The 23,994-nt window shown below is 38.5% G+C and overlaps 1 protein-coding gene across 2 annotated transcripts in view; it reads left to right on the top strand.

Annotated features, from left to right (window-relative positions):
- Positions 1-23,994, top strand: part of LOC102689028 (USP6 N-terminal-like protein) — a 46,514-nt gene that overhangs the window by 13,120 nt on the left and 9,400 nt on the right. Inside the window, exons 1-7 of one of the 2 annotated variants that reach the window (XM_015338313.2) lie at positions 12,608-12,682; positions 13,375-13,438; positions 17,384-17,469; positions 18,254-18,293; positions 19,296-19,376; positions 19,521-19,628; positions 21,111-21,220. In XM_015338313.2, the coding sequence (XP_015193799.2) occupies positions 12,675-12,682; positions 13,375-13,438; positions 17,384-17,469; positions 18,254-18,293; positions 19,296-19,376; positions 19,521-19,628; positions 21,111-21,220 (497 nt within the window). In that variant the 5' untranslated portion in view covers positions 12,608-12,674. Of the gene's footprint in view, positions 1-12,607; positions 12,683-13,374; positions 13,439-17,383; positions 17,470-18,253; positions 18,294-19,295; positions 19,377-19,520; positions 19,629-21,110; positions 21,221-23,994 lie in introns of those variants that run through there. The other variant, XM_015338314.2, reaches the window with a different exon arrangement.

The following is a 23,994-nucleotide window of genomic DNA, read 5'->3' as shown; positions in this document are numbered from 1 at the left end:
AAGCAGCACTCCCTTTCCTCACTGAGCCACAGTGTTTGCACACCACACAGAGATCTCCTGCACTTCACAACAAGCAACCAAACAGGCCTCATGAAAAAAGCCACATGTGACATACAGAAAAGTGATTGGACAAGGTCAGTGAGTGATAGCAGCATTATTAAAATTGCATGTGATTCAGCTTTTGGTTTATCTTTATGTGTGTTAAAAGGTTATGGGATAACAACTAAAAATGTGTGAGTTTAACTATTGGGTCACCTGTTTTAAAATCAGTAACTTGTAGCCTAAGCAATCACAATTTTAATGTTCCTAAAAAGCTTTATTTTTTAAAAGATGCTTTCAAACTCAAATGTGAACTAAAAAAAGAAATGTGAAATGTTATGCATATTATTAGATGTTTTATTATTCCTAAATATAAAAATGCAAATATACAGTATTTGAGTATTTTAGGGTCATTGTAATGGTGTATGGTTTCCATAAATATGCAGAAATGTACAAACAAATATTTTTAATTTGTGCATTAAAGAGAAATTCAATTTACACAAGACTTACAGTTGTAATTCCAAAATATGTAGCATTAAGTTGATACATGAAAATCTATTTGGGCTAAAGTGGATTCTGTACTACCTATAAATATATTGGTTTATTTGGCAAATGTTCCAGAATAAGGTGAAACTAGATTTTGGCAAGATCTGAATGGTCAGAATTTGCTTTATGTATTGGATGTCTGTTCATGTTTTCTGTTTCCTTTTTCTGGTTCCTGGGCATCTGTGACTTGATATTAATAATTATTTTTAAAGGGAGAGAAGAGAATTGCTCACACATTATTCTCAGTGTTATTGACATTCTCATGAAGTATTGACTTCATGTATTCAGTGACATATGTTTTTTATAGCACTAAAACATAAAACATTCAGCTATACTGAACTGAAAAGTCTTTGGTAAAGAGAATGTTGATACTCTAGTAAATAGAATACTGCTGGAATATGCTCCAGAAAACTGGAAACAAAACACTATAAATTACGTTCTAAGTAAATCTGTTTTACAAAAGTAAAGAGCTAAAAGCATTGTTAGTTGAGAGGCTAGATATCTCTTGCCTGTTTCTTAATGTGAAAGGTGTTCCTGTAATACACAGAAAGACCCTGTAAGAGAAATCCCCAACTTATTTCAGCTATTATTAAAGGAATTTTTTTTTCTCTCACCACTGCCCATTCCAAAAGTTACCTTATCTCAAACAGTCAAATGCACACACTCCTCTCAATGTCCCCAGCTTCCTCCCACTCCCACTTAACAAGGCAGTTTTAAATAAGTCTCTAAAAAAGGACCTTTTTATCACCAGAAAGGCCAAATGAGTACTCTGCATTTGTAATTGAACCCGTGTGATTGGTAAAGTTCTGGTAGCAAATTATGCGGACAGGTTTTTAACGGGAACAAAATGTAGGTTCTTATGTTCTTCAGTAGATACATTGTTAGACTTATGGTCTATTTTTTTTACTAGAACAAACCTTTTTTGTAGCTAATACTGAACATAGAAGTCCTTATTCAGTGTAGAACATCATGTTATATAATGTATTATATCATGTTATATTAATGTATTAAGATGTAGTACATGGAAGTCTGCTTATTCTTGCATAACGTAATCACTAATTACAGAGTAATTAAAAATGTTATTACAATATTTGTGTGGAAATGTGAAGCTTCCTTCTTGTTTTGCAGTTTAATGACACACCATTAAATCATGTTTGATAAAACACTATCCTATACTGCTATCAGTCGTAAGACTATGTTTCATGTGGTATTAGGACTTGCAGATGAAGACAGCACAGAAATGTCATAGTTTTCTTTAACTAGCATCATGTGAGATTAGAAAAGCATACAAATTGGACTAATAGAGGTTGTGTTTTTTAATATTGCACTCTAATACTAAATTATCTTTAGTCAAAAGTTGGGGAAATGAGTCACAGGTTATTATTTATGGTGTAATAGCCTGACATTTTGTTGACCTGCTACTCACTCCACGCTAATTATACATATTATGTCATTCTTAATTTTACTTTAATACAGACCTAATACAGAATTTATGTTTGGAGAATTCTTGTGAACCACATATCATAATCTATTTCTTCAAATTGTGAGATTGTTATGCCTTGAATACTGCATTAGTACAGAGCATCAGTCCGTAGCAAAACATTGGTTTTATTCAAAATGATGAATTTTTTGGGAAAAGTTAAGTTTTGCACATATCAAGATTGCCATTAAGACAGTGTGAAGAACAAGAACTAGTATGTGGTTTCAGGGTTTTTATTATTTTGTTATGGACATTTAGATTTAGAACTTTTAGCCAAACCAAACTCAAAATCAAACATGATATAAATATATACTAGACCCAGTAGTCTGACGGTTATAAATACAGAAATAAACCATTTAGACTGAACATATTGATGTGAAACATGGACCATGTAAATTTAGCGATGACTTGTATGTGCTTTGTGTCTGATTTCCAACGATAAGCACTGCTGTACAAGTGGAGTATGCATGGTGTATATTTGGCATTTGAAGTACTTACAGCAGTAGCACCTGTAATAGTAATAATAACAGTAGCCAGAGTAGTTGTAGTAGTAATAGCTTTAGCAGCTACAGTAGCTGCAGCTGCTGTAGTAGTGATGCTTGTAGCTGTTCTAGCAGTAGTAGGAATAGGAGAAGCAGTACATTGAGCGGATATACAGTATCTGTGCCAGTGTTAAAGGAGGCCCGTTTTAGAGAAACTTGAGACCGTGTTGTGCTGTAACCAACTTTTCATCTTTCAACATCTGTTTTTGTTTTGCTGCTTTTGGCTGGATTTACGGTGCTAGAGCTCGCTCATCCGTAGCTTGAAGCACTGCGTCTTCTAACTGAGGGTGGTAAGGCATGCTTCAGTGCTTGGTTCCTGTTTGTAAAATGGTTTATATCTGCCACAGACGTCACCTGCTCTCAGAACTAACTGATCCAGAAAGCAGACATCTTGTAAGACATCTTACTTAGCAGATGAATATTATATTTCCTCTCGATATTCCTATTATTTGCATGTAATTAATAATCTATAGTAGATAGTAGTACTAGTTGACACTGGAGCAGCCTCGTGGTTTTTAGCTTTATGGATTTTGTTTATAAAAATACATCCTGTACCAAGGACAGTGAGTGAGTAAGTGAAAATCAAGTTGTGGGGCTGCTTACTGTGTATTGAGAACCTTCATCATTGTAATGAGAAGTGTCTGAGCTTCTCATTTGTTGTTGTGCTGTCTTGTTTTAATTTTGGAGAGCCTCTCCTTTTCCAAATCTCACAAACTACAGTATGTGTCTTTTTAGGATTTTGTTTTAAAAATGAAGGTGGTTCTGCTTTTTCATGTCATAAAATATTGCCCTTGTTTGTATTCCATGTGTTTTTCGTTATGTGTTTATTTCATTAAGTGTTCGGTTTGTCCCTTTTGTGCACATTCCTCAATGCACTGGGATTTTTCCAAAAATCAAGATAAAAAAACAAGATTAATCTTAAAACATGGTACACAAGAATAGCAACGACACGGTTTTCTAGCACATTCAAATGCCATCATATAACAGAAATCATACAGTGAAAACTTTTAACCTTCTGTTTATTTTTCCATAGTGCAGAATTAAAAGTAAATATCTGCATCGGCAGTATTTTGAGATCTAATACAGTACACACACCAAGAAAAAGCCCACAAAATCTTTTTAGTTTACCCTTGCTGTATTTTCTGTTTCAGCAAATGATGCTGCCAGAGCTTTCTGTTTGAAACCAGATCGTTTCCATATGTAACCACAGGGCTTTGGATTGATCTTATGCAATCGAAGCAAAAAGAAATCATGAGAACGTTATTCTGGGTTGTGCAGCAACGTGTCACATTGCTGTTATTGGAGCTGTCATCTATAATCAATCAGTTGCCCTCATCCTGATAGTCATTACTGGCTGCTATTAATATGCTCAAGTGTATTTAAAGGATATTTTTTGAGGAGCATTAGACTGGTCTTGGAGATTGTGTTAATCTGCCTTTGAACATCTTAAACTGTAGGTTCAGTGGCATTAGTTTGCCAGATGATTTGTCTGTAGAGCCGGTGGTTGTAAAAGTCAATTAACCAATTTGCCTAGCACAAAGAAAGGCGACATCTGTTCACTGTGCTCTCTGTGCAGAAAGAAATGGTGTGCAAAGACTCTCAGCAGGGCTGCAGTGCTATTTATACCAACTCTTTAATGAAAAAGCTACAGTATAGTGGTGCACACAAAGCACAGGCTCGATGGATTTCATGAAACATTTGAAACCTAGATATTAAACTGTATCCCAGAAAATCTCGATCTTTAATAAGAAACATAACAAACTGTCAGACTGAAAACATCACAGTTACTTTTAAGAATGATCTCGCTGATCCTCGCTGAGTGGAGATGGACTGCTGGGGAATATACAGTACCTCCACCATTCATGTGTAAATGCTGCCAGTTGGCATAAATTGGCCATTTGTGGGGGATGACATTGGCAAACTGGTGCCATAGACTTTCTGTTGGATTCAGGAGAGAGTCAGGAGAGAAATCTTTGCATGGCAATATGTCCACAATGTTTCCTTGAAGTCAGACCATTGTAATCCTAGCACTCCTCAGTGCTCAGATAATCTTGCGTTGTCCCGTGGGAAAATTGACTCTTCTGGATTGGTTTACAGGAATGAAGGACTGTTGACTCAAGAGATTTGTCAACTGTAACAATGAGCAGAAAGGTCACCCTTGATCTTGTGTTAAAGCAGATGCTTCCTTGGACCCTCACACTTCCACTGCCCTGCACCTGGGCCTGAACAGTACCGTTCACTACACCTTCATTTCTAAAGACTTACAATTTTTCATATACTGTATTTAGAAGAAAATTCAGTAAATTCTTTACATAAGACTGGAAATAACAGCTCTTGCTCTGAACGTTTGTTGTATGCTCATACCTCATTCCAAAATTGCCTCATTTAACAAACTATTTTATTGATCAGACATTCTATGCCTTTTCGAATTGATGATTTAAAGGTGACTGATATAATGGACTGCGCGGTGGCTCTCCAGGATTAGATCTGCTACAGATATTTTGAACTATTCTACAAGACATCATTACACTTGTACAGTTTGTGGTAAGTAAAAATTACCATAGAAATCTCTTGATCCCATTGGTAACCATGAGACTGGTGTTTTATCACTGAGATTTGCATTACTGACTGCAGAGCTTACAAGATCTAACTCAAGATACCAGTAAACAAACGGCTTTTGAAAACACAGAACCAATCTCATGATAAATATAGACATTTACTTTGAGAGTCTGTATTCTTTAAAGAGGACTACATATGCACAGTATACTCTTACAGGAATGTTTCCATTTCCTGCTTGAGTTTCAGGAGTGACCCCAGAGAAATGAATCTGCCCCAGGCTTCATTAAAGATGCACTAATCCATTAAGGCAGTGCTCAGTGGTTCTGCAGCAGCTGACACCCCTAAGTAATTTAGGAAAGTGACTGTGGTGCTGATCTCCAAAAAGGTGCAATAAAGGCTGTTCAGCAGCTAGTGTGAGCAGAGGAAACCAGCAGGGCAGGGTTAACAGGCGGGTAGGGTTTGGCTTGTGGCTGAGGAGCACATTAATAGACAGTGAGACCTAATATTATCTGAGGTAACCGGGTCTTTCTTTCTACATCTGGTGTTGGAGTTTACAGTATATGTTCTGTTTTTTTTCAGTTGAAATGTACAAAGAAAAACAATTTTATCATAAAAAATACTTTATTATAACAGGGTTTGATGCTTGGGTTTTGTAAATGACACATTCTGAAGTCTCTTCCTGTCACAAAAGAGATGTTCTGTGTGCAATCAGAACATCATGGGCTGTTCGTGTTTTCTGCAGCTAAGAAAATGAAAGAAAAAAAATGAAAGAAGCTAAGATAACAGAAGGAATTGCTTTGTAATTCATTTCAATGGCACCTTTGACATTACAACCATGTCAAGACCCATGGTATGAACCTGGCTATTGCAAATACATCCATCACTGCGTTGCTGGTTGCATTTTCAATAATACTATTACTGTAAACCTTTTAAAAATGATCATGATCTACTGTCTGTTTGTTATGGACCCAATGAGTTTACAGGCTGCTTACATTTGTGGAAAAGTACACCCTTATTCTCCAGAGCTACTAACAAGAGATTGGAACCTAACCTTGCAGACTTAAAAAATGCTTTTGTAATCTCTGTATAATCGCGGTATGGCCCTTTGGGGTATGTATATTGCCCTGGGGTATTGCCATTCTATTGCCAGTGTTGAAGCCTCTTGGCTCTGGCTTGTGTCTCATTCTGCACCCCAAGTGGGGCAACAGCCAAGAGCAGCAAATGCAGCATTGCCACTCCACTTAAAGAGCAATCGGGGTGCTTTTACAACACAACTAAAAGAGCCATCACTGACTGGTGGAAGGCTGTGATGAGTGACACATATTTTCTTTCAATCTAATAATGGCCTTTTCGGTTTGACCTCTGTGAGGGGGTCAATCTGGTGTCACTCAGCTGGCATCCCCATAATTGTTTATTAGTATTCGGTCAAGGAAAATTATACAATGCAATCTACTGAATTACCGTTAAGAATAAACCCCACTAAGGCAGCAGAAGTATTGCCATGTGATCCACAAGATTTTTTCATGGAGATAAAGCCTTAGTAGTGTCAGGAGCTGCTTTTTAAATTATTATTTCTAAGATTTTATGAAATTTCTAAAAGAGCGGTAAAACATACAGTATGGTTCATTTTTTTTATTTGAAGGTTCATTTGCATTTAATGATGACCTGTCTGAAATGGCGAAGTCTGCCTGCCGCTAGGTTTGTTATTTAAAGTTTCAGGCCGTGTATCAGCAGGCCTGGTAATTACAGACACAAACAGGAAGTGCAGTTATTAGCCCCGAGAGGAATGTGGAGCGCATGGAGGTTTAGTGGGGCTGACTCGGTCTCGAATAACACACACACACAAAGGGCGAGGGCAGGATTAATGACCTGTTTCCTTTTTTCAGGCGAGTGGAAGGTGTTAAATACTCTCGTCATGGTATACCAGACAGTGAATACCCTTCAGTTGATTTTAACTTGTTTTATATTGTGATCTCATTCTAATGAGTCAAAGTCCTCTCATTGAAATCCCACTTTGGATTCTCTGCTGGGAATAGTTTTGACTGCATCATTGTGGCAAAGACCTATTATAAAGAAAGGATGACTGCATTTTCGACTCATAGAAGAATGAGTTGTTGTGGTCTCTCAGTTTCTCCTCCCTGCTCAGAAAACAAGCAAACTTAAGAATGTTTCTTCTTTCCTGTTTTAATGTGTGGCCATGTGGAAATTTCCATACTTCAAGACTACTGCTTCTCATTTAGGGTTTTTGTAAGGTGTGTATGCTTTTGTCAGATTTGTTTATAAGTGATGTTAACATTCTGGAGATTTACTGTGGCATTGTTATTGATTTTAAGATTAATTTTTTCATCATACATTTCGCTGTAATATAGAAACAAAATCTCATACACACACTTCCAAAGAAATCCAAAGAAATGTAGACATGGTACTTAAACAAACATGAGTGAAAGCATTTGAAAGTCACTTTTCCTTAATAAGAGCTCAATAGTAGGGCAACATCAGTAAAAATAATTGCAGATCTTCTGACAACTGGAAGCAAAAAGGGCTTGTGCATGCAAGAAGCCAATAAGAATGAGAAACTAACAATACCAAGTTGGAGGAAATACTAAGAATACAGGTTGCAGCTGCTAAATATAAAAATATGTATGTAAAAGTTTTTTTAGAAATGTTCAGCAATGCAGCCAATTAGTGTTTACGGATTAATATATGAATTATGGGTGTACTTTCTCCTCTGAAATATCCCTGCTAGAAAGGAAAAACCAGAAAGATTTCCTCTCGACCCTGTTGAAATGCGCAGAATTGAGATTAGGAGCAACAGCTTAGTTTCAGAAACTGTTGAATGAAATAAACCAAACAAGACATTGAGAGGACTGTAAGGAAAGATGAAGAGCATTAAGGGGAAGTCAGCATATATATTGCTGAATATCTGGTACAATTGGGTCTAGTGACTGGTGTTGCTGGAGCCACTGATAATATTTAATGTCAAGGAGCAAAGAGTGTGCTGCCTTTGATCTCAAGGGCCCAGGTGAACCTGGGACCCACAGAAAGGCAGAAGCGAGCAACAGAGAAGAAAAGGCCAGACGTGCAACAGGAATGGGGGTGTTGAGAGAGGCGAAGGCAGAAGAATGGCTGCGGCTGTATAATCTCTGCCGATCCAACAAGGGGGAAGCGGCACATGCTAGATGGTGCCAGGAAGGGAGGAAGCTGGAGGTCAGCCGATGTGGCTGCCAGGCCAGGGAGGGAGATGTGACCGAGGCAACGAGTGCCAGTCCTCTGGCTGAGGCTGACAGCAGAGCAGAAGCCAGAGAGGGGGGTCAGAGAGGGCGGACCATGTGGGAAGCCAGCAAAAAGCGAGAAAGGGGGTCAGGAATGGGCATCATCTGCTCCGGCCCTGGCGGTCACCCCCAGTGACAGGGTGGCGGGGTCTGTAGAGTTTGGAGCAAATCTGTGGTGTGTATTTAAGACACTGGTCATCAAGCCTTGTCGGTGCTGCACAGTTAACTGATTAAGCAGGATTTTAACCCCTCAACACATGCAGGTTTGCCACTTGACAGTCTGTGACAGGTGTATCTGGACTTTCAGCCCAAAGGCGAGCAGCTGAAACAACTGCATACCACCACACGTAATGGACTTAACAGTATAAAACCTGGCAGTCACATGACACTCATACAAGTCGTTTATTTTAAGCAACGATCTTTTTGAACTAGGTTGGTTTTTTCTGTAGTACTTGGAAGTGTACCTCAAGAATGAGGGCAGAATCTTTTAAATAGCCATATATCATTTTTTTGGCATGGGAAGAGAAATGCAAGCTTATTTTGACTCTTATCAGGCAGAGATCACAAGCTTCTCTGTCAAAATTAGTGCGTTTCTGCAGATGCGAAACAGATGTCTGCTGACCAGTGACAGCGAGGACACAGCTGAAGCTCAGCTTGGCAGGGGTGCCTGTTTCTCAGAGATGTCTATTAAAAGTAAGATAATGTTTCTGTTCACATGGGAGACACCTTCAATGCAAAACACATGGCACTGGCAGTCAGTGTGACCTCACAGGTGTTGGCGTTTTGAAATATTTGCTCAACAGAAAGTACATTTCCCCACTGGCACTTCAAATCAGTTTTGTATGGTACAACATTAAGTAAACCATGCCTTGTTTTAGCGCTGTTGAGGGGACATTACACACAGCTGAGAAAGGGAATGAATGCAGAAGCAGATGCCATTAAAGTCTTTTGGTAACTTTTTAGAAAAAAGCTACAGAGTCAGATGTGGGCAATTAAACCACTGAAATGAAGAAATCGGAATTGAGGTGTTTCTTTTCCGCAGAAGTGCGTGGCACGCTTTGATCTTTGATCTAGCAAGAATTTAGGCTGAGAGCCTTGTAGGAAAGAGAGTGAACCTGTGATGTCATGCCGATGGACCAAAGGAGTGGAACAGCCGTACATGTCAGGGTGCACCTGCACGGCAGTCCTGTTCCACGGCTTCTTTTGTTTTGGTCTCGGAGAAGGTGCCGCTGTCGAAGTTTCTTTTTTTCCTCTCAGCATTGTGGTTCCATGAGCCCGGGTTGTGAAGTGAAGTGCAGCAGGGGTCTGAAAAACACAGCATTGCATAGCATCTCCACCAGCATCTCATAGTACAACTGCCTACTCACGAGAATCTATTTTTTTACATTTTTCAAATCCTGACCCATCTTAAACTGCGAAGACGCAAGGGCCAGTGCTTTCAGTGTTGTATCCTCCTCAGTGCGGCTCGGGTGGGATCTTTTGGCTGCCGTCCTTCTCATGTAGCTCCCAGCAGCTGGCAAACAGGCAGCTGGGGGCACTTCAGTCGCACCGGGGGCTCGGGGAAGGCATGCCTCCAGCAGCTGCAAGAAGAGCCGTACGCTCTGCCACATGGGGCCGACACCATGAGAGTCAGAACACGGCACTTGGAACGAATTGACAAACGTGGCCCGCATAAAGGAGTCAAAGTCCGACTCCTTGCTTTTTGAAGAATTAGTTAGCTGCCACGTTTTTAGGAGGCAACAGGCTTGCTTCTTGTTTTGAGTGTGTGCAGGCTTTTGTCCCTTTGGATATTAGTGCATCAGTGGACTCAGAGAGAAACTAAACCTTTGTGTTGAGTCTGGAAGGGCAATTTAATTTGTGCAGCTCGCTGCTCTGCACTAACACCCACAACCCACCAGCCCCTTGAGGTGAATTATCTCAGGCCAAGCCCTTGTCAGCTTCTGTTTGCTTCCTAATGCAATTTGACTACGTTCATGAACAGGTAACAACAGTCAAAGACAGTCAAACTAGATTTATGCTTAGAATAAAGGGGTAAGTATTTATCGCATGAAAAACAGGAATAACATGTAACCAACCCATTTACAAAACACAGATGATGATTAAACCATATCTGTTTCTTCAGCCAGTGGTCTTTTCAAATACAGCTCTCGCTAGCTACACAGATAAACTTAACCACCAAGCTTATAATAGCCTAATGCAGGTTACTGAAATAGAAAGATTAGAGCAAGTTTCCCCCGCTATAATGTCCATACAATATACATAAATGGTTTCACTTGGTAGTTCCATTTTGTTTTCTAATTTGAAGCCGTAGAAAAAAATATTCACACCATTCAAGCAGTCAAGCAGCTGAATATGCTAATATACCTTTATTTGTTGATTTAATTATCATTTTCTATTGAACACATTGTTACTTTTAACAGAGAGCAAAACAGGGTTTTTGATCAAGAGCTGCATCAAAGGTTGACTGTTGTTTAAAATAAAACATGTCTGAAAAAAATACATGTTAAGATACAGTATGTAAGGAGGTGTGGACAGATACAAAATAAAAAAGCAATATCCTCTTTCTGATATTTCTGATTTAGATCTTAAAGGCTGCCAAGGTTTATCTCTGTCACTTTTAAACTGAGTTTTAGAGCGAGTCTGTTCCACTGCTTCATTGAAAGTCCGTTGAGGACTGCTGCAGAGCTGGCAGACTTGCAGCACCTCACAGCTTCACAGCAACACAGCAGTTCAGTCCCTTCTGCAAATCCACTTCCGCAGACCCTTATGAAGGACACCTGTGCACCATATCATGAAATTTTATATCACATTAGGCATTAAACAGTAGCATCCCCATTGAGGTATGGATATCTCAGAGCTGTTGGTTTGCTTCATCATGTTTTGGTGCACAGATACTAATGATTCCGAGCTCTAAAATTGCCAAAAGCCACTCAGCTTGCATTTATGATGCTCTGCACATCGTTTTGTCTGTCAGCTTGTTGAAAACAAAAATCAGTGCTGTTATTCCAAGAAACTCTTAATTCACATCAGGTTTCAATGAATATAGCAAAGTGACATTTACCAACAAAAGTGTACAGTATGCTTATTAAAAGCTGATTTGCACAAAGGATTGTTTTTCTATAAAAACACATATCGTCTCTCCCCGTGTTCTGCATTTGGGGTTTTTGCTGTTAATTTCTGTCACTGACCGTAAATGACAGGAAATGGGGCTGGATTTCAAAACCTGAACTAAGTGCAAAGTTACTGCTTATTCTGAAACTAAAGCAAACCCACACTAGTGATGCTCAGTGGTAATTTCGTATAATAGTGAAAGTTGCATTACCTATTTCAATGTCCCCTTGAAATGCACCCCTTAAAATGTGTTTGCTTACTCTGAAGATCCCCAGTGCTTTTTGAATCGCAAATTGAACAAGGGGAACAAAAAAAAAACGTAATCTGCAAATGAATTTCCAATGTTTCTGGGAGTCCTGCCCAAAAAAGGTACCAGGATAATGTGAGTTTTTACTTTCCTCTTTTGGTTTCGCATGTGTGGAGAACACTTCTTGTTTTCTGTGATTCTGAACTAGGTGCATCCAGTTTGCACTCTCTCCACATTGAATTGACTGTTGCTGTGTTACTCACTTCCCCTGGGGCTACAGTCCAGTTCTGCAGCATGCAGCGAATCTCCAGGTCACTTTGCCCAGTGCATCTTCACAGTCCAATTAGACTGATGGGGAATTTCCAAAGTGTTTCTCTGTACAGTATCTCAGGTCTGTTCTGTTAATGAACAGCTATTCCTGTTGACTTCACAATGAATGGAATAAGGTGGAGCATTCAAATTGCAGAATGCAATGTTACTCAAAAATGTAAAAAGTAAGAAAAAGCTGGAAAGTTAGAGATGCTTCAAACAAACGTTGTAGTGTCTCTCATAGATTAAAGGCCATTACATGCCAAATACATTATACAGTTGTCATCATTATATTGTAATGTGTTTTTCAAAGAAAAGTGCATTATTTTATAGGCAGCATTAAGAAAAAAAAGATGGTTTAAATTGTCATGTATGTCTATAATGATTGAAATGTCATTCAATACATTAACCTATCCATTGCACTGCTGCTACTTTTATTATAACTTGTTATGGAACTGAGGGTTTTTTTAACTCATCAAATTTCTGTCTCATTTGTTTTGCAGATTTTGACATGAAGAAAGATATTGAGACATTAATAGCAGAGGAACGGGCTGAAATCATCTCAAAATATGACAAGGTACTGCTGATTAAATTAATTTACTTTTTTTTTTACTTTCAGCTGAGAAACATGTTAAGCTTTTTCTTCTCAATTGGTTTTGAAAATGGGATTCTGTTCCCCATCAGGGTTTTTTACTTGTCATGGTTGAAATAATTCAGCAGAAAGACACAGGAATATGATAGTTCTATGTATTTTCTTGAGTTAGATTACGTCTGTCATCAGTGGAGTGCAAGTAGTAATTTTAATGTCATTGCATTACAAAATGACTGGTAAAAACAAGAAGATATTGAGGTAACAAAACCCTTATATTAAAGGGAAAGTCAATATTGCTTCCATAACCTCATTAAACATTAAAGAGTGTTTTGCTTCCCCTAGGTTTCACTGTTCACTGCTTGTGTTGCCATTGGACAGCACTTCGAAAAAAGGACACTACACTTATGGTTTTTTTAACTCTAACAGAATGTTGATTGTTTGATAGTTTTGTATTTTTATTAGTGTGCTTTAAATATATAAAATTATCTGTTTAACATTTTTAACTATGTACACCGCACGGTTTATATGGTAGTTTGAACTTTGGTATGTGTGCACGGTGCTTTAAATATTCTGGCAAAACATTTAGTGATTAATTATGTAAAATGTACTACATTTAGAATGCTGAAGTGTTCTGTATTTTCACGTGTATGGTGTATGTTTCTGTTTTGTTTATACAGGAGGAGCAGGTCCATTTTTTATCCACTTTTAAAGCAGCATCAAGGCCTGCAGGAAGAATCTAATGTAAAATAAGATATGTTACATGGCATTTAGTGGGCATCATGCCAGTCAGCATCTAAGCATGACAATGGTGATGTGGGAAGTGTATCTGTCTAGTGCTTGACTGTTTAACAACAGGTTTGCTATACATATGCAAGTACTAAATGGCATCTAACACTATGACATGAAACATAGAGGCAGGAAATAAATTTTTGTGAATGACTGTTCTTTGCACCTGATTTGAAAATCTTGGAAACTCTTCTTCACTCTGTTGCTCATCGTTTGTACTAGATCACTCCTTAGTGAGAGGCTGCAATGACCGCCTGTAGACCTGGGCTCATTCAAAACTGTGGTCTAGGAAGCCCTTTTGTGTCGTCCTTGTTTTTAGACAGAATTGCGAAAGACATTTTGGGAGAAGAATTCCCATGCTTCCATTTAGCTGAATTTCCAGTTGTACCCCTATGCTTTCTTCAGTTATGTTTGAGAGGGTGAAAACAAGAAATTGTTAAATGTGAAGATTGAGAACTGTAATTGTATAATCACAAGGTTGAGAAATCAAACTCTCAGAAGGACGTTTTTCATTTAGTAAAAGTGTGGAAGTATTCTTTTTAATGTGCAAAGAGTGATTTCTTAAAAAAGAAAAGGAAAAAAAATATTTTCCCCACTTAATACTGTAAACTGTATTGTCTCTTTCATACTAGACATGCAAGAGTACTAAAACATCTCTGAAAGCTTTTTATTTCTTTAGAGTAATTTTTTTCCCTTAAAACTGAGTGAAAAGCACAAGGTATTTTGAGTCCATTGATTTGCTGATGTGGGGCTGTTGTTTTTGAGAACTGACTCCTCCTGCGTCATTCTTTTGAGACAGTACAGCCACATTTAGTGGAATTGGTCCCCACTTCTATTAACACTCCTAAAGGTTAGAAAAAAGTGTTTCACCACTATTTTCTGACCCGTAGGAGAGCAAGAAGCTCTCTCACTGTTGTGATAAACCAGGAGCCTGTAAACCAGTGAGGGATCTCAACTCTGTAAATTCTACAGTACTCCATTGTGCATGTACTAATGGAAAACATTCTACATTTTCTTGTTTTTAAGAAAAATGCTTAAAAGCGCTATCTGTAAGTGTGTAGTATGATGACCCTTTAATGATGAGACTGCACACTCAAGACGCACCAAACCAGGCTGGTCTGAGCAAGTAACAATGTTCCATTCAATCTTAGTGGCTGCTTTATGAATAAAAGACTTTCAAGGTGTCAGAGACTTTTCAAGTTAATTTGAAAAACCAAATAGAAAATGGAACTCAAAGAAAATAATTGCCTTTGTACCTTAACCACGAATCCTTATTAGGATTAGGAATAGGAAAGCATCTTCTCTATACCCTACTCTACCAACATCACTTAACTCAGCATATTGCTCTTAACTCACAGCATGGGTTGAAAGCTGTTTTGCCAGTCACTGGTTATCGAGTTGTGATTCACTAATCACTTTATATCTCTTTCACTACACACACAATAAAAGGTGAGGAATGGCCTGAAGAAACACCAGAAATGCATGGAGTCAAGAAATGACCTGGTGTTTTAGGTTTCTAGTATGGATACATTTAAGGGCTTTTTAACACCCAATGATATATAGTGTATCATTAACTTCTGCCTACAAAAATCCATTTAAAATCATGGCAGTTATACTAATTTCCACACAAAATATAAACAGCATATATGGTATACTAATCATTTTTAACATGATTCACAGTAAGACAGTTGAGAAGCTATGTATATTGGAGCAGGTTTGGAAATGATGCACACTGACATGTGACCTGACTATGAGAGGAGTCCATGTAGATTTGAGGGTAATCTGTAAAGATGCTCAGAGTCCACGCTTAGTGCTGAGATCCTGCTACGATCTCCTGTCATGCTCAAGTGCAGCACTGGCAGCATGCTACAGAGGCAGGACTAGGATGTGTCAGTGGCAGTAGAGCTTGGGCAGGTCAGAAGAGATGTCCAGCATCTTGTCCTCTCCTGAGCGGGTGCAGGAGTTGTTACGGAGAGTCAAGTGTTAAAAAGCAGTTGGCTATTTCGAACTGGGTCCCATCCTCAAGTACATGTTGTTTAATTTGGTCTTGTTTCTCACTGTTGAAGTTTACCTAGCAACTTCCCGGAACGTAGTACTTCTAGCTCCTTTTCCCCAGCTTAGCTAAAGGCTTTTCATCACAATCCAATGGCTTTTTAAGGCTTGAATTCATATCAGATACATTTAGTGGACATATTAAGTCATAACAGTAGATTTACAGCCTTATGACATTGCCTTTACTTTTTGCATGTAGCGTTTCTTATTTTTTAAATTGATCTTACAATAGGATCTGCTGCTCACTACTACTATTAATCCTCTCAGTCACTGACAAATGTACTGCATGAGCTGCATGATTTCTAAGAACATTTTCTCTGATTTAGTGACATTATGGCAGAATCTATTTAAATCAATTCAGTTTCAGTGTCTTTTGTGATCTGATCATTGTCTTTAATTTAGGTCCGCAGGGGAGATGTTTTAAGAAATAATTTTTCCTGATATGTTCAAGAACTTATTAGTTGCATATGCTTTTTTTCCTATTAGAAATTTTGTTTCCATATTATAGGTTTTAGTGTTTTTCTTTCTGTTAGTCTAATGCTTTCTGGGGTTCGTTAAATATTGATATAAAAAATACCTCAAATGTTATTGTCAACATGGACACTGAGGAGACAGATTAATGTCACAATGTTGCTGCCTGTCTGCCTGTTGACCAACCATTATGGTGCAACCAGCATGTCCTGTTTGTTCAGGAAAAGTTCTCTGCCATTTCCAGTAAAGAATGGTCAAGAAACAAAAAAAAACCAGTAAAGAAACAAATAGAATCACACAGAATGCAATGCAATTTATGTAGTTCTTTCAAATAATTATAAATAAACTAATACAGAAAGCATTATTACATTTTCGAGCAATTCAATTATTTTAATATTATTAGGTCACAGGGTAACGAAGGGAGGAAAGTTTGGCCCATCTCACTCGTTTGGCTTGTCTGGGGGGGTTTAATCAGTTCTCTCGCCTCTTAGCGACGTCTCTGGCTTCCAATCAATGCTGAATCTTCAGTATGGGGCTGTGTCGCATACGACATGTTAAAAGATGGCTCAGAGTTAGACGGGTTGGAAGAGTCTGCCTATACGTTCTGTGTATTTTCCCCTGTGTGCGGATGTGGGGTTTTTACTGCGACCTGAGACATGAGAAACTCAGTACGCAATTCCTTAGTGGGTGGGTGTTGCATAGTACACCTCCATCTTAACACAGAACTGATCAAATCTATTGGGAAGGCCTTTTGCACTCGATGTTCTTCTTTGGTAAAATTGATTTTTCTTTTGACAAAACCTGGACACTTGAATACATACGTAAATTAAACTGGCTGAATCCAGAGCTCTTCTCCTTTACTAGGCAACACCCTGAATAATTATTCCAAGCAAATAAAACATAGTTGGCTCAACTACTGATTCATAGAGGCACATTTGCCTGAAGGTTCAGACGTTTCAGGGCCATTGGGTGAGACTCAATGTGATCAGATCTGTCCGGGGTCATGTTTGTTGTTTTTCTCCTCTGGCTGTTATGTAAAAGGGGAGGAAAGGACAGCACACCGCTATGACTAAAGTTGATGGCTTCGTTTGCTTCAAATGGCCACAAAAATACAGCCAAAAATCAGGATAGTTCAAACAAATGGCTGAGGTTTTTCCAAACAATATTCTTTTAATCTTTTTTTTCCCACATTCTTTAATGTTTTGAGGTAAAACAGGAGTTATCTGTGAGATAAGTCAGAGGTCAGTGACTGTGTTCTTTGGGAGTGCCGTGGGTGTTGCATTTCCAGTGTCTGCTGGCTGATGTGCCCTTTTTTTTCCTTCACGTGTTTTACTCAATCCTGTTTCCCCAACCCTTTGTTGCTCTCTCTGATTGCAGGGCAGGCATGAGGGTGTAGAGATTGACCCGTGGGAGGATGCCGATTTCAACATCTACAAAGTTACCGATCGCTTCGGTTTCCTGCAGTGAGTAGCCATAAGTTATTAGGGCTCTTATTTAGCCTTGACCTTTTTCCATTTTACCTCAGCGTTGGCCATCATATTTTGGAGGTTGAGTAACACAGGGCTTCATTGGCGCTCTTTATGAATGATTATGATTCCATTATATTTTGCCTACCTGGCTAGGTGCTCCTGAGATCGATGCAGCAGACAGTGAACACATAACTCCTCACCTGGCCTCATCGCACTGTCCAGTCATCATGTTTCCATTCACATTCAAGACCCTATCCTGCTGAGCCCACTACAACACCAGCCCTGATTACCTGTCTGGCCTGTACACACCAATTATGCTTGTAAATGTAAACTCATTTCATTTCACTGTGGCCCGTCTGCTTCTCCTGCTTGGAATGGAGCTACACTGTGTGTTGCAGCTTGATCTGGAACTCACTGCCTAGTACTGTCAGAGAGATTCCTACCTTCACTTGATCCATGTATAAACTTAGGTCTTTTCTGTGGCAATTTTATACTATTTTAGATGGTGTTTGACAGAGAACGCTACATATGAAAATGTGTCAAAAGTTCAAGCGTCTCTTCACTCAGTACAAAATATGTGTAATGGAAAGAGTGGTTAACAACACCCATAATCTGGCCCCCGCCACCCCACCTGCAAAAGTCCTTGTCCACTTCTAGAAAAACATTGTTATCTTCTACATTTCCTGGATTTTCCAGGTTCTTCTGGGAGCACTGCCGCTCCTGACTTTTTTTTTTTCCTGACACAGAGCTAACAGTTTCCCTGTTTTATTTCTGTTAGTGAGGAGGAGCTTCCAACACCGAGTGCACTTGAGGAGAAGGTAATGGGATGCTTGGGGATTCTGGCCTTTGAGTATCACCCAGACAGCTGGAGCCAAACAGTTCATAGCACAGGGAAAACCATTACAGCTCAGGGGCATTGTCCAAAAAGGACAACATTAATCACTGACCACTTACCAGAAGTGCAGCAGGGTAGTTCTGCATATGGTTGTAATTTTCCCAAATTGTACACCTTCTGTGACAGCAACTTATGCTACATTAAACCACACATAATCAAGCTAATCTTGAAACACCGGAATATACTTAAGACTGTATGGCAGCCACAGTTATTCATAGAGCTGGCTTTGCTCTCATAGAAGGGCCGCCTGAGAAGGTTCCAGGCTTTCGCTCAGTGTTCTAGAGTTCAGCAGCTGAGCAACATATGCTAGTTAGGATCTGGTGTAAAAAATAAGACCGAGTCACCAAGGAAACATATGTACAGTAGAAACAACAAAGATCTTTGAATAATATATTGTATATTACAGCATAATGTTGTTCACAGACTCAGAATTCAGAGTGTGGACAAGCTGTTGTCTTGTCTTTGTTACACAGCTCCTCTCAAAAAGCCTTCAGAGCAATTTAGTAGCCTTAAGTAACTTAACTCTTCAAAAATACCTCACTGTGATCTTCAGGTTAGATTTGTAACCAAAGAATCAAACTGCCTTCACAATCTGTAAACAGCTGTTTTACAGCTGAAGCTAAAAGTAAAACTTCAGCTGACACAGAGGATATTAAATCTCCATCTAAATGTCCCCTACAGTACCTTTATGCTATAACACTCTGTTTTTTTGTATAAAGAGTGTAAATCGAAGTATGGGACTATTAGTAACCTCCTTCTAATGTTTAATAACTCTCTGAAAGATACAGTGAAATGTTAACAGAGAAATACATTTCTTTTTATTGTTACCATATTTAATATTTTCAAACTGCATTTGATGTGTACCACGTGCTGTAGCCTTTTATGTATATTTTTATCTTCTCGTTCCTTTTTTCTCTAATGTTAGCAAAAACAACAAGAGATTGAGAGAGTGGACAAATGGCTAAAAATGCTGAAGAAATGGGACAAGTACCGAAACAGCGAAAAGGTGAGAACAGTGAACAGCCACTGTGTGGCTTTCATTCCTTCCTGGTTATGCAAGTCGAGTTGTACCAGTGAAGTCCAGACCTCCAGCATTGAGATGTTTGCTTTTATTCCTCTCCTCATCCACAATCTTCTTTCTGCCTCCCAGATGTTGCGGAGAGTCTATAAAGGAATTCCTTTACACCTTCGGGGTCAGGTGTGGTCCGTCCTTTTGGAAGTTGAGAAGTTAAAGAATGAAAATGTTGGAAAGTATGAGGTAGGCACACCTGCTCAAAGCTTGGCAAGCTTGTTCCTTCACTTTAAGTGTGATAGCTGGTTTTTAGCAACCTTGAAGTTGATTCAGATGTTATTAACAAAAGTGCACTTTGTAGTGGAGATAGTTCATGTCTGTCGATGTTCAGTACTAACGAAGACACTCAGCTTGCAGATGGTGGCAGATCTGCAGTTGTACCAGGACAATATGCTGGACTGACGAGGAAAGGGATGTTGGTAATTTAATTGACTGGGGTTAGCATCTTTGCACAGATGATAGGATTACCTAGGATGGAATTAAGGATGAGATAGCTTATACACTGAGATAATTTGCCCTGTGTTAGGGAGCAGCACAGACTCTGGGCTCTGAAATGGAAAGCCAGTGGCAGAATAAACAGAACAGGGTTATGAACATGCTGTACCTGTCAGTTATGATCTAACTTAACCCTCTATAAACCAGCGAAATAGTCCTGTTCACAGTTGGTTTCTGTATAGACCTTCAGATGGAGAGCACGGCTGCAACACTGTCTCAAGGTTTTGCTGCACTTTTCAGACTACTCCATTGTACTAGTACTACAGCACAAAAAAATCAGTCTTGGTCATATTATATTATTATTAATCAGCAAAACTGTTTTACTGGAAAGTGTATTATAAATAGCACACTAACTCTGTGCATTGTGGTAAGATGGGGGTAATTTTGCAGCATATTGTAGTACTTTTGCCTGACATCTGTCTTACTTTCAGAGTAATTCAAAAAGTTGTATTACAGTATACTCTGCCTTATATTACCATGGATTTTTCTCTGGAGTTGCACTGTGCCCCACTAAAGGCTGTGATAGTATAGTCACTTTAGAAGTGTTAACATGTCATAGGTGTCACGTGAGCTATGAGCAATGAGATAGGAATTGACACTGAAGGTCTGAGCTCACAGTCTTTTTGGAACTTTTCTTCTGTTTTTGTATTACACTACCTTAAGTGTCTCCAGCCCTGCTCCTGGAGAGTCACAGTCCAGAAGGATTCATAGGCAGCATTTAAAACAGAAATGTTAAAGTTCTGGAATAGATTAACTTTGATCAGTGGTGTGCTCAATAAACTCATTTAAATTAAGTTTAGAACAATTTAACAAAATATCTTGCTCCTCAAGCATCAATGTTCTCACGATTGACTTAATAAATTTACTTAATAATATTATGTTTATAATATATTATATAGTAATAAATGGTTTAAATAAGTAATTCTGATTTTTTCATACAGTAGCAGGGATTTTGGGTGACCTATGAGAATAACTGCATTGGAGTTCTCTAAGACCAGGGTGTTAAAGAAAACAAAGAGGACACCATAAATCTGCCCATCTAGTCATGACACCAGGGAAGACAAAGTCAAAACCTTAGAGAGAGATGGATTTTACTTTTTAGAAGTCACACATAAGTTGCTAAGTATTTTTGGTAATTGTTATTAATATCTCTCGTTATTTTTGACTCCACAGAAAATGAAAGAACAGGCCAGGAGCTACTCCACAGAAATTAAGCAAATAGATCTTGATGTTAACAGGACCTTCCGGAATCACATAATGTTCAGGGATCGGTTTGACGTGAAGTAAGTTAATACCAGTGCCAGTTATCTCAAAGAGTTCTGTTAAAGTTTGATTTGATTCACATATTGTATCACATCTCTTATCGCTTTTTTCCCTTTGCATCCTTTCCTATTTGTCCAACTATTTATGTGTATTTTGTGTTGTTTCTCCTTATATAATTCTGTATGTTAACGGACTTCTCTTGTAAAATATTTAACCGTTTAATGTGCAAGGAAGTTCTTTAGGGAAGATATGTTTCTAAGATTTAAAACAACAGATTAACTTCTAAAGCACAAAGTTAGAAAGTGTAAGAGGATGTTTACTCTAATAAATGGTATATATGTACACACAATCTATACCAGTTTTTAAAAATGAATGAGTCAGTGACCTAGTATCATGAATTGAACTGCACACCTTCAGGGCCTGAGGTGAAAGCTGAGTGGGACACGATCAGACCTGAAGTGCAGACTGTTCAAGAAGCTGGTGGTGGTTCTGTATTCTCATGCTGCAGCAGAACAGCCGTGTTGCCACCATCATGATTTTTTACCTCTTTGAACCCACAAAAGGCGGGCTCTGAGAAGAAACTTTCCCTAGCCACCACAAAGTCCAACAACCTGTGTTGGTATGATGGTATCGAGAAATGTCCGAGTCACATACCAGGGAATGATACTGTACTTGGCCGTTACTTATATTATTTATGAATTGACTACAGTTTTTTTGCTTCCTTTTTAAACTACCAGATGTATAAGGTTTCTATTTTAAGCACATCCTTATTGCATTTCTTTTTAAAAGCGGCATGTTTCCTGCCTTTTAATCACACAAAGACCGGTGCCAAGCAATTCAAGGCAAATGAACTCACTGCAACACTCTGGTACCATTCACCATTCTTCTGTGTAGCCTATAAACTACTTGGCTGTTTGTGTAGATCAGGAAATTCCGTCCATCTGCATAAATTCTTGATGCACACTGAGTGTGATAATCTGTGAAAACTGCCACCCATTACAGGTGTCAAAACTCCACAATAGCACTGATTCCTGTATTGTCACTATTGCACAGACTTGCCCAACGCAGGATACTTATCCATCCACATGAGTGATTTATTGACAGTGGTGCACAGCTCTAGTCCTGGGGGCCCACGATGTCTGTAGGATTTTGTTCCACTATTGCCTGCTGTTCTCCTGCTCTTAACCACCTAATTGAGCCAATGATAAGCTGAACTGGACCAAATTAACACATCAAAGGTCTTAAACTGTTAATGATTTAAAGAGACCTAGAAAACCGTCTGGATTCTAAGTTTTCAGAACTGAAAACAAGCTCTAATTAATTATATCAATGAAATAAACAAACAGAATTAAATAATAAGATAACGAAGCATTTTGAGATACTGCATCTGTTTGGTCTACAAATTCAGAATTTTCTTTTCATGTCACTCTTTCTGTGGGTGGATACTATCCTTCTGAACATTTCTGTGCAGTACTGAAGAGGTTAAACCTTTACACCTTAGTGTAACTGTGCTTGACTGTAACCTTGCAACTCGCAAGCCAAAACAAAGCCATTTCCTTTCTGTCAGCGTGTTTAATTAGCCTTCCTGTGACAGTGCAGCCTTACAGGAAACACCCATGTACCGGCCTTCAGTTCCCTTACCTCTCAGGGGTGAAGTACACAGATGTCGCTAAAATTAGCTTACCTGGCAATCTGTATTAGTTTTTAAGTTTTATTAATTTCTCGAAATCCACAATCCAGATTCTTGGTACAAACCTTCTTTGTAATAATGTTCTTGGGATCACATGTACCTTCAAGAGAAGTCTACAAGCCCAACTAGAAAATTACAAAACACTTTAATTAGCAGCTGGAAGCACATTTTAGGATTTCAGAGCTTGTGTGATACATAAGTAAATGCAAAACCCCCAGTTGGACCTTTGAAATTCCAATACCCCAGCCAAGTATCACAATGGCAAGCTCTTTTAAGCCTCTAAACTAAAATTGAATTGCTTAGTTGAGCTTTCTTTTTAAGATGGTTATTAGCACGAGCACAAAAGGAAATAACTGTCATTTACTCTTTTCCCCTCTAGTTTTTCTTTCTTCTTCAGTACAGTAATAGCAGTCCTTGAAAGCACTCCAACAGCTTTGTTAAGAGGCGCTTGTGTGGAATACAGGCCAGAAATGTTCGGTCGTCACTCACAAGCAAACACATTCCAGGCTGTGGAGGCTCAGTGGAAATATTTACAAAGCCACAATGGATCCTTAATATTTTAAAAGGCAAATGTTTTTGCAGACTACTTTTTAAATTCTGAAGTCTAATGTTTCTTAACAGTATTTGGGTGTGAATGTTAATAGGCAAAAATCCTATTGCAGACTTTGCACTATTGTTCTTCCTCCAGCACATGCTTTTGAGCCAGTATTTTAAAGAAACATAGAAAGCAGATATATTGGTGTCAGACTAACTACACAATCGCAATGTTGTTTCATTACTGTGAGAATAGATGGATATATTTATATGGTTATGGTTAAGAAAGCATATTTCATGGGTGAAATTGCTAAATGAGTCTAGCACACCAATTTTTTTTTAATTCCTACCATCGAGAATAATAAAGAAAAAAACAAAATTAGGTTTCTGGGTAATATTTTAGATTAGGAGTTGAAAATGTTATTTCTTAGTGGAATATATATATAAAGTATTCATTTACTAACAACAATATGATCAGAACCAACATTACATTAGTAACTAAGACAAATCTCAAATGATACCCCTATCCTAATCCTATAGTTATTTAAGGAAGGTCACTTGTTCCAGCCA

The sequence above is a fragment of the Lepisosteus oculatus genome, chromosome 21 (genome assembly GCF_040954835.1).
Source record: "Lepisosteus oculatus isolate fLepOcu1 chromosome 21, fLepOcu1.hap2, whole genome shotgun sequence".
Classification (NCBI taxonomy): Eukaryota; Metazoa; Chordata; class Actinopteri; order Semionotiformes; family Lepisosteidae; genus Lepisosteus; species Lepisosteus oculatus.
The sequence above is the reverse complement of the archived record's forward strand: the minus strand, read 5'-3'. Positions and strand labels throughout refer to the sequence as shown.